A 19,273-nucleotide genomic window follows, 5' to 3' on the forward strand; every position below is an offset into this window, starting at 1 on the left:
GACCCAGTCTACTCCACAGTAAGTGCTGAGCTAGCATTGTGGTTATCAGTCAATAAAAGATCATAAACACACTTGCCATCATCACATTCATCCTTGTAAAAATCACCTGCCTAAAGGCCTTGGCTTCCTTTTCATTCGGAAGAGGGGGTTAAGCTAAAGGCTCTGTAGGATTCCTTAGGGGTGGCGTCTGCTTATGAAGTGCTGGGTCCCACTGTGGCCTGTCACTGTGTCCATTAGAGGGCCTCGCTGGGAGAGGAATTCGATCATACCACTTCCTGTTTCTTTCTATGTGCTCAGAACGCAGGGGGAGGTGTACTGGCCTCCCTAGCCTTGCTCTCTCTGCCTCTGAACCAGGTAGCCCCTGGGAAGGGTGGACTTTTGCCATTTTCTTCAAGTGTGGGAGGAAAGCAGCAAGTCCTGGGCCCGTCCTTTTGCTGCTGGGATTGAGCACAGCAGAGAGGCAGGGAGGTGACAGCTCCCTAAGGTCAGGGAGGCGGCTTGCTGAACTCGATGGATTAAGCCTCTGGTTTGCAAATATTGTTTTAAATGGAAAGATTTCACAAGCATGTCTTTAAAATGTTACTGGAACAGGCATATTGATTCAGGATCCCCTGGCAGTCTGGAAAGTATACTCATACTTGCAATACAAGGAACAGCCTTGTGGAGATTGGTTTTTTTTTATATTAACTAGCTTTCCTCACTTGTCTGCTGGCATTTTAGCAGTTATTGGGATTTGTACCTTTTCTTTTGAATTACTTTCATGTTTATTTGAATGAGAATTTCACCTGATGCTTACATTTCTATCTGAAGGAACCACTGATGTAAGAAAAATGCCCTATTATAAACCTAAGCAGTTGGTTCATACTGCCTTTTATTTCCAACTTCCTCCTTTAGCTTAAATTTTTTTAAAAATTATTTTCAAAAAATTTACTTCTTCTAGCCCTTTGTACCAAATACTCTTCATCTTTTACTTTTTGTGGTTGTGTCCTTGTTTCAAGTCTCTATTAGGAAGTTACAGAAACTGTCAGATTTGCTGCTTACTAATGATTTAGTTTTTGTTGTTGGTTTTTACAGTGGAGAAATATACAGAATGTACTATAAAGTGAAAAGAAATAAAACCTTTCCCTAACCCTTCAGGCAGGTGAACTGTACCATAGTGTCACTTACACCTCTCTCCCTTCCTTTCAGGTTTAAAATATTTGATACTTGTCTTCTGCATGGTATTGGCCTTATGCCCAGAGACACATTCATTAAATGTATACATTCTTGGAGGTTGAGAGGTCTTGACGTTGTCGTTTAGATGTTCCTTGAGGAGTGAAAAGAGGCCTATGTTTCATGATCCATACCAAGAGATTGTCGCTCTAGGTCTGCCTTAAAGTCAGGTGACAGATGTAGCCACCCACTGGTGGTAGTACGATAGGTCTCTCTGATGTCAAGAAAGAAAAGTAATGTCCTAAATACACTAGCTAAAAAGAAGGGCAAGATATGGCCTCTGCCCTTAAGGAGCTTAAAATCCGAGAGTAGCCAGCTGAAGGTTGTAACTTAGGAGTGGGGACAGCACATGTGGTCTGGATTGGCAAACAGACACCAGAATGCTAAATGCAGACCTGTCGCTGTCACCATCGAGCCCACCAGGAAACAGAAGTGAGGAAAGGGTACGCAACTTTCAGTGAGACCACACAGCTCCATCCTCTGACTCTGCATGGGGACTGGAAAGGGAAGTGGAGTGGGGAACAAAGCTGTCAGAAGGAGAAGCAGGGTGACCTGGTGACTGATTGGTCTGGGTGGGCAGACAGAATATAAATGCTTTCAGTAAAAAATTAGTCAATTAGTGTGAGCCTAGGTGAGCAGCAGAATGGTGTCATTGGCAACCAGTGTTCCTAAATTAGCTACAGAAAGACAGTAAATATGTAGTTCTGGCCTGCACACCTGCTGCAGAGTTCCCTCCACCCCCAGCCACCTTCTCAAATGCACACCCACTTCTGCTCTCAACATCTGCCAAGGCTACAGGGGTCTTTCCAGAGGACCATCAGAGATTTTTCACTACAGTTCATAGATCAGTTTATTTGCATGAAGACTTAACTTACTTTGCTAAACTCTGCGTACAAAGGACCCTCAGTCAGACTTTCGTGTTCTTGAAGGACACTGGTGTGGAGCAAGAAAGGACAAGCCAAATTGTACCTAACAGGGGGCTCTGTCTCCTTACCAGGTAGCTCTTTTTCTAGATGTGTGTCAGCACAGCTGATCTCTCTGTCCTGCAGTTAACAAAAGGCAAGGATCCTTTTTGTAGCAGGGAACCATAGATTAAGGCCCCTTTAATTTTGCTGTTAGCATTGTGCGGTGGCCAGTCTGCTTCATGGTTCTTTTTAGCCTGCTGTCCTAATGGGGCAGGCTCCTGGTTTTCTGTGGTACAAGATCACTTTGATCTGATATGTAGTTACTAACGTACAACGTATGTTACATACCATAGTTGCTAAGCAAAGTACGTTAACTATACATCAACACGTTCACCTAACTATTTAAAAAAGAGCTCTTTGTTTTTCACTAAAGATGTCACAGACTTAGCTTTCTGCCTGTTTGTCCCCTCACCATCCAAAACAGACAAAGTAATAATAATGCAGTACAACTATTTTGTTAGACATTGTCAGTCTTTTGTGATTTCTCAACTATTCGGTCTTAAGGATGAACTTGAAAATAACGGGTTGCCCTGCTTCACCTCTACTCTTTTTTTAGTGTTGTCGATTTAACTAGGAAGAGCTCTAACGCTGAGACTCAGCATCAAGGGATTGAGAAAACCTTCTCGACCAAAAGGGGGAAGAGTGAAATGAGACAAAGTGTCAATGGCTGAGAGATTCCAAACAGTCGAAAGATTATCCTGGAGGTTATTCTTACGCATTAAGTAGATATCACCTTGTTATTCAAGATGTAATGGAGAGGCTGGAGGGAACTGCCTGAAAATGTAGAGCTGTGTTCCAGTAGCCATGTTTCTTGATGATGATTGAATAATGATATAGCTTTCACAATGTGAATTTGTGATTGTGAAAACCTTGTGTCTGATGTTTCTTTTATCTACCTTGTCAACAGATGAGTAGAACATATGGAATAAAAATAAATAATAGGGGGAACAAATGTTAAAATAAATTTATTTTGAAATGCTAGCAATCAGTGAAAGGGAGGTGTAAGGGGTATGGTATGTATAATCTTTTTTTTTTTCTGTTTTCATTTTATTTCTTTTTCTGTTGTCTTTTTGTTTCTTTTTCTGAATTGATGCAAATGTTCTAAGAAATGATCATGATAATGAATATGCAACTATGTGATGATATTGTGAATTACTGATTATATATGTAGAACAGAATGATCATATGTTAACAATGTTTTTGTTTGTTTGTTAAATTTTTTTTAATTAATAAAAAACTCTCAAGCAGTTACATTCATGGAAATTCAGTTTTCACACCTTCTTCATTTAGAGATTTTCCTCAAAGACCAGGAATGAGGCATATAAGTTTTGTTTTCTTGGGTTTTATTTATATGTTTAAGTCTTCTAAAGATGCAATAGAAAAAAATAAACCCCTTAGTTAAATTGGAATTGTCCAAGTTATGAAGCTGTGAGCCTTAAGAAAATACTTGGTTGAACTGGTCCTCTGGTTTCATGACCACTGTCTTATCCAAAAGCCAGTAAGTGTTGGCAGTACAGACATGTGTAAACTAAATTGAGATTTAATTTAGTCATTGATACGTAAAAAACATTTACAGTTTTTAGGTAAGAGCTGATTAGAATCCTGGTGATTCGGCAACATAGATGTCATTATCAGGTGTGTTAGATCAGTGTCCAGTTGCTTCTTCCCATTTTTTTTTCTGGTTTGTTTCGTGTGTTACAGGGTTTGACAACAAAATGTGTCTTCAGTGGGATAGCAGAATGTTGTTTTACAGCTTATGTATTTTTATTTGACTGTAGGTGCTGGACTGGATTGAGAACCATGGAGAAGCATTTCTGAGCAAGCATACAGGTGTGGGGAAATCTCTCCATCGGGCCAGAGCTTTGCAGAAACGTCATGAAGACTTTGAAGAAGTAGCCCAGGTAAATCAACAGCTTATGCTGTTTTCTCCTCTAATTACCTATGTGGTTCTGTGTTTTTTTTAATCATTTTTATTTCAAGTATATTTTTAAAATCATAAATGGGGCTTTATAATCCAAAGTTGAGACACATTTATTCTGAATGATCTGACAATCAATTTCAGACCATGCTTTCCAAATTATCTTCTTTACTATACTACAAACTTCTGAGACTCAAATTTAAATAACTCCATTCTAAATGTACAATTTAGATAACTATTGTATGCTTGTTAATAGGGTTTTCTCAAAACATTCCATCAAATATAAAGAAAAAATATTAAACACCTATCAAAAAACCATTTATTGTTTTTAAAAATAACAGAACCTGTATTGTTTTCTGTTATAAAAGAGAACATGTTAAGTTATTTTTGTAGAGTTTGGTAATATTTTAGTCCCTACACTGCCTCAATCCTATTTAAGATTATTATGCAAGTCACCATCAGGATTTACTGAGTAAAATTACAAGGTATTAACATGGCCTTAATGTGCAGTTCCAAAGTGGAACAGGTTACTTTTGAGGAAAAGAACTCATTGGTAAATTTCCTCAAATGTTTTTTTTTTCTTTTAAATAAAAAGTTAATGGGATAATTTTATCAGCCAACTTTGGGTATTATCTAGTACCCTGTTCCCAAACAAAAGGAATAAAAAGACTTTCTCATTTTAGGAAATTTTCCACTTTTAGCTGCCTCACCACTTTTTTTAGTCTGCCAAATTCAATATTTAAAATTTTTAGTATTGTTTTTTCAATGTAATAAGAATTCAAGTACATCTCAAGCACAAAGATCACAACAACACTCAAGTCACATCAGTTGATTATAATGATGTAAGAGATGAAAATGGACGAACATCTGAAGATAGGTATGCCCTCTGTCGAAGGTGAGCAAGCTTTTAACATGTGAGCAGCACAGACCTCCCACTCCTTTGGAGACTCCTCAAACTCAGAATGTTTACATTTAATAGAGTCAGTATATTTCTTAATTTTGGTCACTAGAAAAGACTAGAAAGACTGAATAAAATTATTACCCTCACTCCAAAACAACAACAAACAGCTCTAATTACCCCTTCTTCTCCCCACAAAAATAGGGAAACAGTTGGGGCTGAAACCTTTAAATTTGAAATTTCAACTCCTAAAACATTGCTGTCATTTACTTAAAGCTGCAGGGGTATGTATTTCCTTCTCCAATACTTCTACCCATTTATCTAAGTTTATTTCTATACATATACACTCTCTCTCTCAAGTAAGACACTTTTTTGTGTTTGTTGATACATTATGAGGATCATGAACTGAGTTGTTTCATAGGTGCTTTATAAACATGTGAGTCATTTGGGTCCTTTTCCTCCAAAAGCCTGAAATCAAATTATGCAGCCAGGGATCACTACTTTCCCAGAGGTTGTTTGCGGGCTGCATATTATCAAAGAGCAGAGAAAAAGTTTTCATAACTGATGTTTAGGTGGGAAGGTGTTGTAGTTTGCTAGCTGCTAAAATTTGATATACCAGAAATGGAATGGCTTTTAAAAGGGGGAATTTGTTAAATTACTAGCTTATAGTTCTAAGACAGTGAAAATGTCCAAATTAAAGCAAAGCTATAGAAATGTCCAATGTAAGGCATCCGGGGAAAGATACCTTGGTTCAAGAAGCCTTATAATGTTCAGGGTTTTTCTCTCAGCTGGAAAAGCACATGATGAACATGGCGACATCTGCTAGCTTTCTCGCTGGGCTTCTTGTTTCATGAAGCTCCCCCATGTGCATTTTCCTTCTTTGTGTCTAAAGGTCTCTGACTATGTGTGCTCTCGTGGCTCTGTTGTGGCTGTCTTGCTCTCTCCAAAATGCTTGCTTTTTTAAAGGATTCCGGTAAACTAATCTAAGCCATGTGGAATGGGTGGAGTCACATCTCCCTCTAATCAAAATTAACACCCACAATTGGGCAAGTCACATTTCCATGAAGATAATCTAATCAAGTTTCCAACCTATAGTGCTAAATAGAGATTAAAAGAATAGACTGCTCTACAAGATTGGATTAGGATTAAAGCATGGCTTTTCCAGGGCACATAAATCCTTTCAAACCGGCACAGAGGCAAAGAGACAATCTCTGTCAATCTGATTTGCCAGGGAAGAAAGCCTAATGCGCTATCCAATGGACTACACTTCAATACTAAATCAGAATCAGAGAGACCATGTGAACTAAGTAAACTGCTTAACACATATCCATCTAAATCTGTGATTTCTCTTGCTGCTGGGCTACTAATTGGCAAAAGTTATGTTCCTGAAACAGAAAAATGTCTTGAATGATTTTGCCATATTTATTGTACCAGTATCTTTTGACAATTTGTGAAAATTTAGTTCATAATTGTAGACCTTTCCCATCACAGTTCTGTAATGATGGGCCCAGCATTTTGGATGTAGTTATTGTCCCCTTCCCAGTTCCATTGAATGTTTTTTTGGGGTGACTAGGAGGAGGGGGCGTAGTGATACAGAGCTTAAGATTTGTGGAGTTTAACTGATGGCTGTAACACTCACTAACTGTGTGACTTCTCTACAGTTATTTTTCTCATCTGAAAAATAGGCTCAGCAACGGCTCATAGAGCTGAAGGAGGAGTAAGGACTAGGGGAGAGAGCATCACATAAAACATGCAGCCCAGTTCCTTCCCCTAGTTTATTTTTGTTTGGTAAATGTGCTTTTTGTTCTGTTCTGCTTGTGTGTGTGTATGTGAAAGAAAGAGGAGGGAAGGTGGAAGATAATAACAGTAACTTGGCCAAAAAATATATAAGGAAACCATAAGGAGGTAGGTAAAACATTTTAAACATTATCCCTATAAATTGTTTCAACCATCACTTTAACTTAATTGAACTGAATTCTTAACTTTATTTCCAGAAAAAACAACCAAAATACCAAAAATGATCTGGTAGGCCAAAAATAGTTAGAAGGAATGAATAAAAGTAATGCAGTAAAATCCTATTATATTTGGGGGGGCCATGGTAGGTTAGCAGGCAGAGTTCCTTCCTGCCATGCCAGAGACCTGGGTTCGATTCCTGGTGCCTGCCCATGCTAAAAAACGAAAGAAAAAAAATAGTAATAATAAGATATATATTTGGGAGTTAGTTAAAAATAAAGTGGGATTATATATGTTGATGTTTTATTTGGTTTGTTAATTTTTTTAATTAAAATAAAATAAAATAAAGTGGAGCTGAAGTACTAGAACACTGCAACAAAGAAGATGGATAGGCATTATAAGGAGGGTGGCAGGTGGTATTGTTTTACCTAGATTTTTTAAATTCAAGTGTACGCTTTAACATTTTTGAGTGTCCACTGTATAGGGTTAGAAAACATCACTCCCAAATAATTACGGAGGAAAGGAAATATGCGACATCAATAATTAAAGAGAAAAATTCAGGATGGGTTTGAAGGAAGCAAAACAAACAAGAACAGCAAAAATCATATTAGAAATCACAAAATAAGGTTCAGTGATTCATCCAAACATGTCAGTAATTTTTCTAAATGCAAATCGATTATATTTAATTGTTTAAAGGCAGTGAGTCTCAAATTGAGTATTTTTAGAAAATTGTGCTATATTATTTTCAAAATACACACCTAAAATGTAAGCACCTGGAAATTTTGAAGTATATAAAGGATTAGAAATAGATCCACTAGGCAAATATTAACTACAAGGAAAGTGGTGTAGGAATGTTAATATTAAGCAAAGTAGACTCGAAAGCATAAAATATTATTGAAGAAATAGGGTCTTCAATTATAAAGGGGAAAGTTTATCGATATATATCTAACAATGAAGTCTCAAAATCTATAAAATAAAAATGAATAGGATTAAAGCATGGATATGTATATCAGCAGGCTTTATATGACAGATAAAAGGATCAGTAAGCTAATTCATCAGGTAACTAAATTATGAGATGAAAATAGGGGATAACAAAACCTGCATGTAAGTCCTATTCAAAGACTATGCCTTTTAAAAAATCACCTTTTATACATGTTTTCATATATAAATTAAAAATGACAGTCCCAACCTTTATGTTCTGTTGCTCTCAAGAAACAAGTAAGAAAAGTCTATGTCTTCAGCAGCCTTGCCACACAGTTTATCTTCAGAACTTTTCTCCTTATCCACATCATATCTGCCTACTTTTTCCTTGCTGGAAAGTATTTTGTCCTCCCCTTACAGGAAGAAATGTGCAAAATGTGCTCTTACTTCCACTTTGTTTTTCCCATAAGATAAACTGTAGACACTCTAGTCTGAGAATGAATGTGAAATTTCGATCATATGAGCAAAGACATTAAGCATGGAAAGAATCTAGGGGCAGAACAGCAGACAAGCAGGCTCCAAAAATGGAGGCTCATACCTCAGGGCACTTGTTTATGCATGAGGGTGGGCTAGGCTACTCTCAACTCCTGTGGTACTTTCCTGAGCCTTTTCTGGTGAAGGATGCTGGAATACTGAATTTTCTGTTTGTCTAGCACCTCATATGACCCTCCACCCTCCAATTCCTGTGGCTTCCTCTATTCTGACTTAAGGAAAAGTCTTCAATGAATAATCTTGCTCTGCCCTTTCTTGGTGAGCTTTTTTCCTCAAGTCTGAGACTGTCATCATAGCAGTTAACACAAGTTCTCTGGGGTCAGCAAGACAACTTTCTTAATAGAAAACACTTCTGGGACATCCAAGATGGCGTCTTAGTAAGGTACATGCGTCTTAGTTCCTCCGACTCCAAATCAACTAATAGGTGAACAGAAACAGTACAGAACAGCTCCCGGGGCTACAGCAGGGAATGGACACACAGCGTAACCCAGTCTGGGCTGGTTAGTCTGACTGCGAAACTCGGCTACGGTGAGTGAGATCCCTGAGCGGCAGGCGATTTCCCGAGCAGCCGCAGCTGCGGCCGTCCGAGCTAATCCCTCCCTCCTTCCTGGGCTGGCTGAGAGACGCGGAGAGACAAGCTTCCCAGCCAAGGCGGCCAGCGCCACACTTTTGCGGGCGGCTTCGAGTCTCGGCTTCGAGTCCGCGACTACGAATCTCGGTTCAGAGGGCTATCCAAAGTCTGGGCTGGCAAGTCTGACTGCGAGACTTGGCTGCGGCGAGACCCCCCGAGCGGCCGCAGCTGCGGCGGTCCGAGCTAATCCCTCCCTCCTTCCCGGGCTGGCTGAGAGACTCGGAGAGACAAGCTTCCCAGCCAAGGCGGCCGGCACCACACTTTTGCGGGCGGCTTCGAGTCTCGGCTTCGAGTCCGCAGCTACGAGTCTCGGATCAGAGGGCTATCCAAAGTCTGGGCTGGCAAGTCTGACTGCGACTCTTGGCTGCGGCGAGACCCCCGAACAACACGCGATTTGCCGAGCAGCCGCAGCTGCGGCGGTCCGAGCTAATCCCTCCCTCCTTCCCGGGCCGGCTGAGAGTATCGCAGAAGCAAGTTTCCCAAGCCGAGGCAGGCGGCGCCCTTCTTTTGCAGGCGGCTTCGAGTCTCGGCTTTGAGTTCGCGGCTACGAATCTTAGATCAGAGGGCTATCCAAAGTCTGGGCTGGCTAGACTGACTGCGAGACTCGGCTGCGGTGAGACCCCCTAGCGGTGCGCGATTTCCCGATCAGCGGCAGCTGCGGTGGTCCGAGCTACTCCCTCCCTCCTTTCCGGGCCAGCTGAGAGTATTGGAGAAGCAAGTTTCCCAAGCCGAGGCAGGTGGCACCCCTCTTTTGCGGGCGGCTTCGAGGCTCTGCTTCAAGTCCGTGGATACGAGTCTCGGATAGGAGGGCTATCCAAGCCGCAGTAGCCCCCACCACGGGAGGCTTCCTGGTCCGGTGGGGAATCTCCCAGGCCCGCTGCGGCCCGCAACCAGCCACAGGGTCCCCTCAAGCCGTGGCAGCTGACGCCCCCACCACGCGCGGCCCCTGAACCAACGGAGAGAATTGGATCCGAAATCCCCAGGCCACGGAGATCGGTGACTGGGGGAGACCCATTCCAAACACTTGAGACAAACGTGTGCCACGTGCGCCACGTACTGGGCAAGATAAGCAAAACAGATCCCAGAGATTTCACAGAAAAATCTTACAACCTTGCTGGGTCCAACACCCAGAGAAATCTGAATAAATGCCCAGACGCCAGCAGCAGAAGATAACTGTCCACGCTCAAAAGATTGAGAATATGGCTCAGTCAAAGGAACAAACCAATAGCTCAAATGAGACACAAGAGCTGAGACAACTAATGCTGAATATACGAACAGAAATGGAAAACCTCTTCAAAAATGAAATCGATAAATTGAGGGAGGACATGAAGAGGACATGGGCTGAACATAAAGAAGAAATAGAAAAACTGAAAAAACAAATCGCAGAACTTATGGAAGTGAAGGATAAAGTAGCAAACATAGAAAAAATAATGGATAGCTACAATGATAGATTTAAAGAGACAGAAGATAGAGTTAGTGATTTGGAGGATGGAACATCTGAATTCCAAAAAGAAACAGAAACTATAGGGAAAAGAATGGAAAAATTTGAACAGGGTATCAGGGAACTCAAGGACAATATGAACCGCACAAATATATGTGTTGTAGGTGTCCCAGAAGGAGAAGAGAAGGGAAAAGAGGGGGAAAAACTAATGGAAGAAATTATCACTGAAAATTTCCCAACTCTTAAGAAAGACCTAAAATTACAGATCCAAGAAGTGCAGCGCACTCCAAAGAGATTAGACCCAAATAGGCGTTCTCCAAGACACTTACTAGTTAGAATGTCAGAGGTCAAAGAGAAAGAGAGGATCTTGAAAGCAGCAAGAGAAAAACAATCCATCACATACAAGGGAAACCCAATAAGACTATGTGTAGATTTCTCAGCAGAAACCATGGAAGCTAGAAGACAGTGGGATGATATATTTAAAATACTAAAAGAGAAAAACTGCCAACCAAGACTCCTATATCCAGCAAAATTATCCTTCAAAAATGAGGGAGAAATTAAAACATTCTCAGACAAAAAGTCACTGAGAGAATTTGTGACCAAGAGACCAGCTCTGCAAGAAATACTAAAGGGAGCACTAGAGTCAGATACAAAAAGACAGAAGAGAGAGATATGGAAAAGAGTGTAGAAAGAAGGAAAATCAGATATGATATATATAATACAAAAGGCAAAATGTTAGAGGAAAATAATATCCAAACAGTAATAACACTAAATGTCAATGGACTGAATTCCCCAATCAAAAGACACAGATTGGCAGAATGGATTAAAAAACAGGATCCTTCTATATGCTGTCTACAGGAAACACATCTTAGACCCAAAGATAAACATAGGTTGAAAGTGAAAGGTTGGGAAAAGATATTTCATGCAAATAACAACCAGAAAAGAGCAGGAGTGGCTATACTAATATCCAACAATTTAGACTTCAAATGTAAAACAGTTAAAAGAGACAAAGAAGGACACTATATACTAATAAAAGGAACAATTCAACAAGAAGACATAACAATCATAAATATTTACGCACCGAACCAGAATGCCCCAAAATACGTGAGGAATACACTGCAAACACTGAAAAGGGAAATAGACTCATATACCATAATAGTTGGAGACTTCAACTCACCACTCTCATCAATGGACAGAACATCTAAACAGAGGATCAACAAAGAAATAGAGAATCTGAATATTACTATAAATGAACTAGACTTAATAGACATTTATAGGACATTACATCCCACAACAGCAGGATACACCTTTTTCTCAAGTGCTCATGGATCATTCTCAAAGATAGACCATATGCTGGGTCACAAAGCAAGTCTTAACAAATTTAAAAAGATTGAAATCTTACACAACACTTTCTCGGGCCACAAAGGAATGATGTTGGAAATCAATAATAGGCAGAGTGCCAGAAAATTCACAAATACGTGGAGGCTCAACAACACACTCCTAAACAACGAGTGGGTCAAAGAAGAAATTGCTAGAGAAATTAGCAAATACCTCGAGGTGAATGAAAATGAAAACACAACATATCAAAACTTATGGGACGCAGCAAAGGCAGTGCTAAGAGGGAAATTTATTGCTCTAAATGCCTATATCAGAAAAGTAGAAAAGGCAAAAATTCAGGAATTAACTATCCATTTGGAAGAACTGGAGAAAGAACAACAAGCTAACCCCAAAGCAAGCAAAAGGAAAGAAATAACAAAGATTAGAGCAGAAATAAATGAAATTGAAAACATGAAAACAATAGAGAAAATCAATAAGGCCAGAAGTTGGTTCTATGAGAAAATCAATAAGATTGATGGGCCCTTAGCAAGATTGACAAAAAGAAGAAGAGAGAGGATGCAAATAAATAAGATCAGAAATGGAAGAGGAGACATAACTACTGACCTCACAGAAATAAAGGAGGTAATAACAGGATACTATGAACAACTTTACGCTAATAAATACAACAATTTAGATGAAATGGACGGGTTCCTGGAAAGACATGAACAACCGACTTTGACTCAAGAAGAGATAGATGACCTCAACAAACCAATCACAAGTAAAGAAATTGAAGCAGTCATTCAAAAGCTTCCTAAAAAGAAAAGTCCAGGACCAGACGGCTTCACATGTGAATTCTATCAAACATTCCAGAAAGAATGAGTACCAACTCTCCTCAAACTCTTCAAAAAAATCGAAGTGGAGGGAAAACTACCTAATTCATTCTATGACGCCAACATTACCCTCATACCAAAACCAGGCAAAGATATTACAAGAAAAGAAAACTACAGGCCGATCTCTCTAATGAATATAGATGCAAAAATCCTCAATAAAATTCTAGCAAATCGTATCCAACAACACATTAAAAGAATTATTCATCATGACCAAGTAGGATTCAACCCAGGTATGCAAGGATGGTTCAACATAAGAAAATCAATTAATGTAATACACCATATCAACAAATCAAAGCAGAAAAATCACATGATCATCTCAATTGATGCAGAGAAGGCATTTGACAAGATTCAACATCCTTTCCTGTTGAAAACACTTCAAAGGATAGGAATACAAGGGAACTTCCTTAAAATGATAGAGGGAATATATGAAAAACCCACAGCTAATATCATCCTCAATGGGGAAAAATTGAAAACGTTCCCCCTAAGATCAGGAACAAGACAAGGATGTCCACTATCACCACTATTATTCAACATTGTGTTGGAGGTTCTAGCCAGAGCAATTAGACAAGAAAAAGAAATGCAAGGCATCAAAATTAGAAAGGAAGAAGTAAAACTATCACTGTTTGCAGAAGATATGATAATATACATCGAAAACCCGGAAAAATCCACAACAAAACTACTAGAGCTAATAAATGAGTACAGCAAAGTAGCAGGTTACAAGATCAACATTCAAAAATCTGTAGCATTTCTATACACTAGCAATGAACAAGCGGAGGGGGAAATCAAGAAACGAATCCCATTCACAATTGCAACTAAAAGAATAAAATACCTAGGAATAAATTTAACTAAAGAGACAAAGAACCTATATAAAGAAAACTACAAAAAACTGTTAAAAGAAATCACAGAAGACCTAAACAGATGGAAGGGCATACTGTGTTCATGGATTGGAAGACTAAATATAGTTAAGATGTCAATCCTACCTAAATTGATTTACAGATTCAATGCAATACCAATCAAAATCCCAACAACTTATTTTTCAGAAATAGAAAAACCAATAAGCAAATTTATCTGGAAGGGCAGGGTGCCCCGAATTGCTAAAAACATCTTGAGGAAAAAAAACGAAGCTGGAGGTCTTGCACTGCCTGACTTTAAGGCATATTATGAAGCCACAGTGGTCAAAACAGCATGGTATTGGCATAAAGATAGATATATCGACCAATGGAATCGAATAGAGTGCTCAGATATAGACCCTCTCATCTATGGACATTTGATCTTTGATAAGGCAGTCAAGCCAACTCACCTGGGACAGAACAGTCTCTTCAATAAATGGTGCCTAGAGAACTGGATATCCATATGCAAAAGAATGAAAGAAGACCCATATCTCACACCCTACACAAAAGTTAACTCAAACTGGATCAAAGATCTAAACATTAGGTCTAAGACCATAGAACAGTTAGAGGAAAATGTAGGGAGATATCTTATGAATCTTACAATTGGAGGTGGTTTTATGGACCTTACACCAAAAGCAAGAGCACTGAAGAAGGAAATAAATAAATGGGAACTCCTCAAAATTAAACACTTTTGTGCATCAAAGAACTTCATCAAGAAAGTAGAAATACAGCCTACACAATGGGGATCAGTATTTGGAAACGACATATCAGATAAAGGTCTAGTATCCAGAATTTATAATGAGATTGTTCAACTCAACAACAAAAAGATAGCCAACCCAATTACAAAATGGGAAAAAGACTTGAATAGCCACCTCTCAGAGGTGGAAATACAAATGGCCAAAAGGCACATGAAGAGATGCTCAATGTCCCTGGCCATTAGAGAAATGCAAATCAAAACCACAATGAGATATCATCTCACACCCACCAGAATGGCCATTATCAACAAAACAGAAAATGACAAGTGCTGGAGAGGATGCGGTGAAAGAGGCACACTTATCCACTGTTGGTGGGAATGTCAAATGGTGCAACCACTGTGGAAAGCAGTTTGGCGGTTCCTCAAAAAGCTGAGTATAGAATTGCCATAAGACCCAGCAATACCATTCCTGGGAATCTACTCAAAGGAATTAAAGGCAAAAACTCAAACAGACATTTGCAGACCAATGTTTATAGCAGCGTTATTTACAATTGCAAAGAGATGGAAACAGCCAAAATGTCCATCAACAGACGAGTGGCTAAACAAACTGTGGTATATACATACGATGGAATATTATGCAGCTTTAAGGCAGGATAAACTTATGAAGCATGTAATAACATGGATGGACCTAGAGAACATTATGCTGAGTGAGTCTGGCCAAAAACTTAAAGACAAATACTGTATGGTCCCAATGATGTGAATCGACACTCGAGAATAAACTTGGAATATGTCATTGGTAACAGAGTTCAGCAGGAGTTAGAAACAGGGTAAGATAATGGGTAATTGGAGCTGATGGAATACAGTCTGTGCAATAGGACTAGATACAAAAACTCAAAAATGGTCAGCACAATAATACCTAATTGTAAAGTAATCATGTTAAAATACTGAACGAAGCTGCATCCGAGCTATAGGTTCTTGTTTTGTTTTGTTTTGTTTGTTTTGTTCTTATTATTATTACTTTTATTGTTTTTCTCTATATTAACATTCTATATTTTTTTCTGTTATACTGCTAGTTCTTCTAAACCGATGCAAATATACTAAGAAACGATGATCATGCATCTATGTGATGATGTTAAGAATTACTGATTGCATATGTAGAATGGTATGATGTCTAAAAAAAATGGTCAGCACAATACTGCCTAATTGTAATGTAATTATGTTGGAACGCTGAATGAAGCTGCATCTGATCTATAGTAGTTTTTTGTTTTTTTTTCTTTCTCTTATATATTTTTGTACTTTTTATTTTTATTTGTGTTTTCTCTGTGTTATCACTTTATTTCTTTTTCTGTTGTCGTGCTATTTCTTTCTCTAAATCGATACATATGTACTGAGAAATGATGACCATACACCTATGTGATGATATTAAGAATTACTGATTGCATATGTAGAATGGATTGATTTCTAATGTTGTGTTAGTTAATTTTTTTTTAATTAATAATAAAAAAAAAAAAGCCAGAAACAAAAAAGCAAAAAAAAAAAAAAAAAAAGATTTACTAAAGAAAACACTTCTGCCTGAGGTGCACATGCTTTCAGAGCTAGCATAGGGTCCCAGTGGGACTTGGAGCTGTTATCTGATGTTACTACTGGCTGGGAGGAAAGACACTGCCTTGTCTACCACTTCCTCTACTGAGCCAGTCCTTTCTTATGGTCCTTTCTTATGATCCACAGATTGCCTAACCCTGACCCACTTCCCCAAATTAAAAGTGCTTAAGCTGGAAAATATTTAAACTTTACCATCAAGAAATCCCCTGATATTGTGTCAAACTATAGGGACAGCCAAATCAATAGGCCATGCCCTTGATCTTGAGACCTACCCTTGTGAAGCTTATGAAGATAGTAGAGAAGCTTAGGCTACCAATAGGTATGCCTTAGAGTTACTTCTGGAGGACCTCTTTTGTTGCATAAATGTGACCTTACTCTCTTTAAGCCCAACTCTGCAAGTGAAATCATTGCCATCCCTCCTATGTGGGACATGACATCCAGGGCTGAAATTCTCCCTGGTGACTTGGAAGATGACTCCCAGGGATAAATCCGATGCTGGCACCATGGGATGAACAATTCCCTCCTGACCAAAGGGGGAAGAGAAGTGTAACTTACAGTGGCAGAGAGAGTTCAAGTAGAGTCAAGAGGTTACTCTGGAGGTTGCTCTTACACAAGCTTCAGGTAGACCTTGCTACCTGTCATAACCTGCCAACCCCCAACCGGGACCGTTCTAGCCAATCCTAAAGAACACCTAGTGCAATATTTAAGATTCCACAAGGGTTCCATGCACTAGGAAAACTTTCCAGAAACCTACAACCTCTAAATGGGTCCCTGGACCAGATAAGTCCTGAAACCTAGAGGGCCCAGCCTCTCCAGAACATCAGCTAGTTCCATCTCCCTACCCCATATTATTGGCAGCCCTTTCCAACATTAAAAATTAAAATGGCCATAGATCAGACACCCCTAAAGAGAGGGATAGAAAGATCAAAGATGATGGTGGAGTTATACAGAGAAGATAGGACTTAACAAAGAGGATTGCTAAATCATTAAATTGATATCTCTTTTACTCTCCAGTATTTTAGAGCAGCTAGAAGTAAAAACCTAAAATTGTGGAATTATAACTCATGCCAAACTCTGAAATAGATTCTACAACTAGTTGTGGTGCTTGCTGTGCTTTGAAAGTTTGGCTTTTTTGTTTATATGTTATTTTTCACAAAAAAGAACATAAGTCGATCATGGTGATAAAAAAATGTTTACGCCTTCTAGCCACCTATATTCTGGAACAGCTAGAACGAATAATATGAGAGGATCGTATGGTAGCCCATGACAAACTCTGGGATCTGTCCTGTAACTACTTGTTGAAGAGTATTTTGAAAACTATTGCTTTTTTATTTCTTCGCTTTGTATATATGTTATAGTATACAATAAAAAAGTTAAAAATATTTATATCTGAAAAAAAAAGTGCTTAAGTGGAAATCTCAACTGTGAGAGAAGGAACCTTAACTGAACACTTTTCATCATTCTATACACATGTGTACTGACTGTCCCTTTCGTTGGTTTTCAAGGACGTGCCCACCTGTGCTTGGAGCTCTGCCTGCCACTGGCTGTCAGCAGTAGCTGCAGACCTAGAGTTCCTGAAGGGGCAAGGCAGGCCACCTGGGGTGGGGGTGGGGGTTTCAATTCTGGACACAAAAATTAAACTTCAGCATGTTGTCAAAGAAAGATGAGAGGAAGATGATGGACCAAGATGGCAGCTTAGCAAGGTCCGTAATTTAGTTCGTCCTCCACAACAGTTACTAAATAACCAGAAACAGTACAGAACAGCTCCTGGGCCCCGTCAGTGACCGGACACAGAGCATACCTCAGTCTGGACCAGCTAGACCAGCTGCAAGCCCCCCTAGAACTGTGAGTTCCCCAAGCCGCAGTGGCCGGCACCCCTCCCCCAACAGGCCGCTTCCCAGAGGGGAAAGGAAAGACACTTTACCAGCAGCAGGGGCTGAGCCCAACCAAACGCCAATTGTGGAATTAATTAACAAATTCTGACTACTCAAAATAGGCCCCTAGCTCAGGTGAACCTGGTCAGAGCGGAGGTTGCTCATTTTTGCCCTGGTGCCAAGGGGGCAGGGCTGATAGAAAATGAAAAAAAAAAAAAGAAAGAAACAGGTTTTTGTGGCTGTATTTCTACAAAAGCTTGACTGCCTTTGGATATAGCGGCAGGACTTCTCAGGCTGCAACTGCCCCCAGCATAGGCAGAAACAAGCTTGTTTGAGGGTTTTCCTGGAGTCTCTGCCTTCCCCAGGGGAGGGGTGAAGCCCAACTCAGGTGGAATCCTTCCCTTAAGGAACTCAGACACCAGGGCTTGGTAATTTGAAACCATTAAAACCAGCCTACAACCTCTCCTCTGTCTCCACCACACCCCCAGTAGGGAGAGTCTGCCGAAGTTAAAGGTACTGAATCATCTTATGCTGGTGGGACCTGCAGGCAGACAAGCACCACATACTGGGCAGGATAAGAAAAAGAGAGTCCACAGACTTTACAGGAAAGTCTTTCAACCTTCTGGGTCTCACCCTCAGGGAAAACCAATGCAGGTGACTCTTTCCTCCTGATAGGAGGCCAGTTTGGTGTGGGAAAATCCCACTGGGGTCTATAATACCTACGTAGACACTCCTAAGGTTGGGGATGGGGTGGAAGGCACCATACAGGCAGGGCAAGAAACAAGGAAACAAGAACTGAAAAATGCTCCTCTGTTAAACAAAACCTAAGCTACAGGTCCAGAAAAAGCTGAACTGAATGTCAAAGAACAAACAGACAACAAATTCATCCAGCAAGAAAACACTAGGTAAAAGAAGTGAAAGCAATCTCCAGAATAAACAAATTAAGGTAATTAAATGCCTAAACGCTAACAAAAAATAACAAATCACACTAGAAAAATTGAAGATATGGCCCAGTCAAAGGAACAAACCAACAAATCAAATGAGATACAGGAGCTGAAACAATTAATTCAGAATCTACGAACAAACATGGAAAACCGCATCATAAACCAAATCAATGTATTGAGGGAGGATATAAAGAAGGCAAGGAATGAACAAAAAGAAGAAATCAAAATTCTGAAAAAACAAATCACAGAACTTATGGGAATGAAAGGCACAGTAGAAGAGATTAAAAAAAACAGTGGAAACCTACAATGGTAGATTTCAAGAGTCGGAAGATAGGATTAGTGAACTGGAGGACGGAACATCTGAAATCTGTCAAGAAAAAGAAAATATAGGGAAAAAAATAGAAAAATATGAGTAGGGCCTCAGGGAACTGAATGACAATATGAAGCGCACGAATATACATGTTGTGGGTGTCCCAGAAGGAGAAGAGAAGGGAAAAGGATGAGAAAAACTAATGGAGGAAATTATCACTGAAAATTTCCCAAGTCTTATGAAAGACTTAAAATTACAGAA

The 19,273-nt window shown here is 39.6% G+C and overlaps 1 protein-coding gene across 3 annotated transcripts in view; it reads left to right on the top strand.

Annotated features, from left to right (window-relative positions):
- The window catches only part of TRIO (trio Rho guanine nucleotide exchange factor), a 466,986-nt gene that overhangs the window by 254,224 nt on the left and 193,489 nt on the right, over nt 1–19,273 (top strand). For all 3 annotated transcript variants that reach the window (XM_077116861.1, XM_077116863.1, XM_077116862.1), the window contains exon 10: nt 3,956–4,078. In XM_077116861.1, the coding sequence (XP_076972976.1) occupies nt 3,956–4,078 (123 nt within the window). The remainder of the gene's footprint in view (nt 1–3,955; nt 4,079–19,273) is intronic.

Source organism: Tamandua tetradactyla, chromosome 9 (genome assembly GCF_023851605.1).
Source record: "Tamandua tetradactyla isolate mTamTet1 chromosome 9, mTamTet1.pri, whole genome shotgun sequence".
Taxonomy (NCBI): Eukaryota; Metazoa; Chordata; class Mammalia; order Pilosa; family Myrmecophagidae; genus Tamandua; species Tamandua tetradactyla.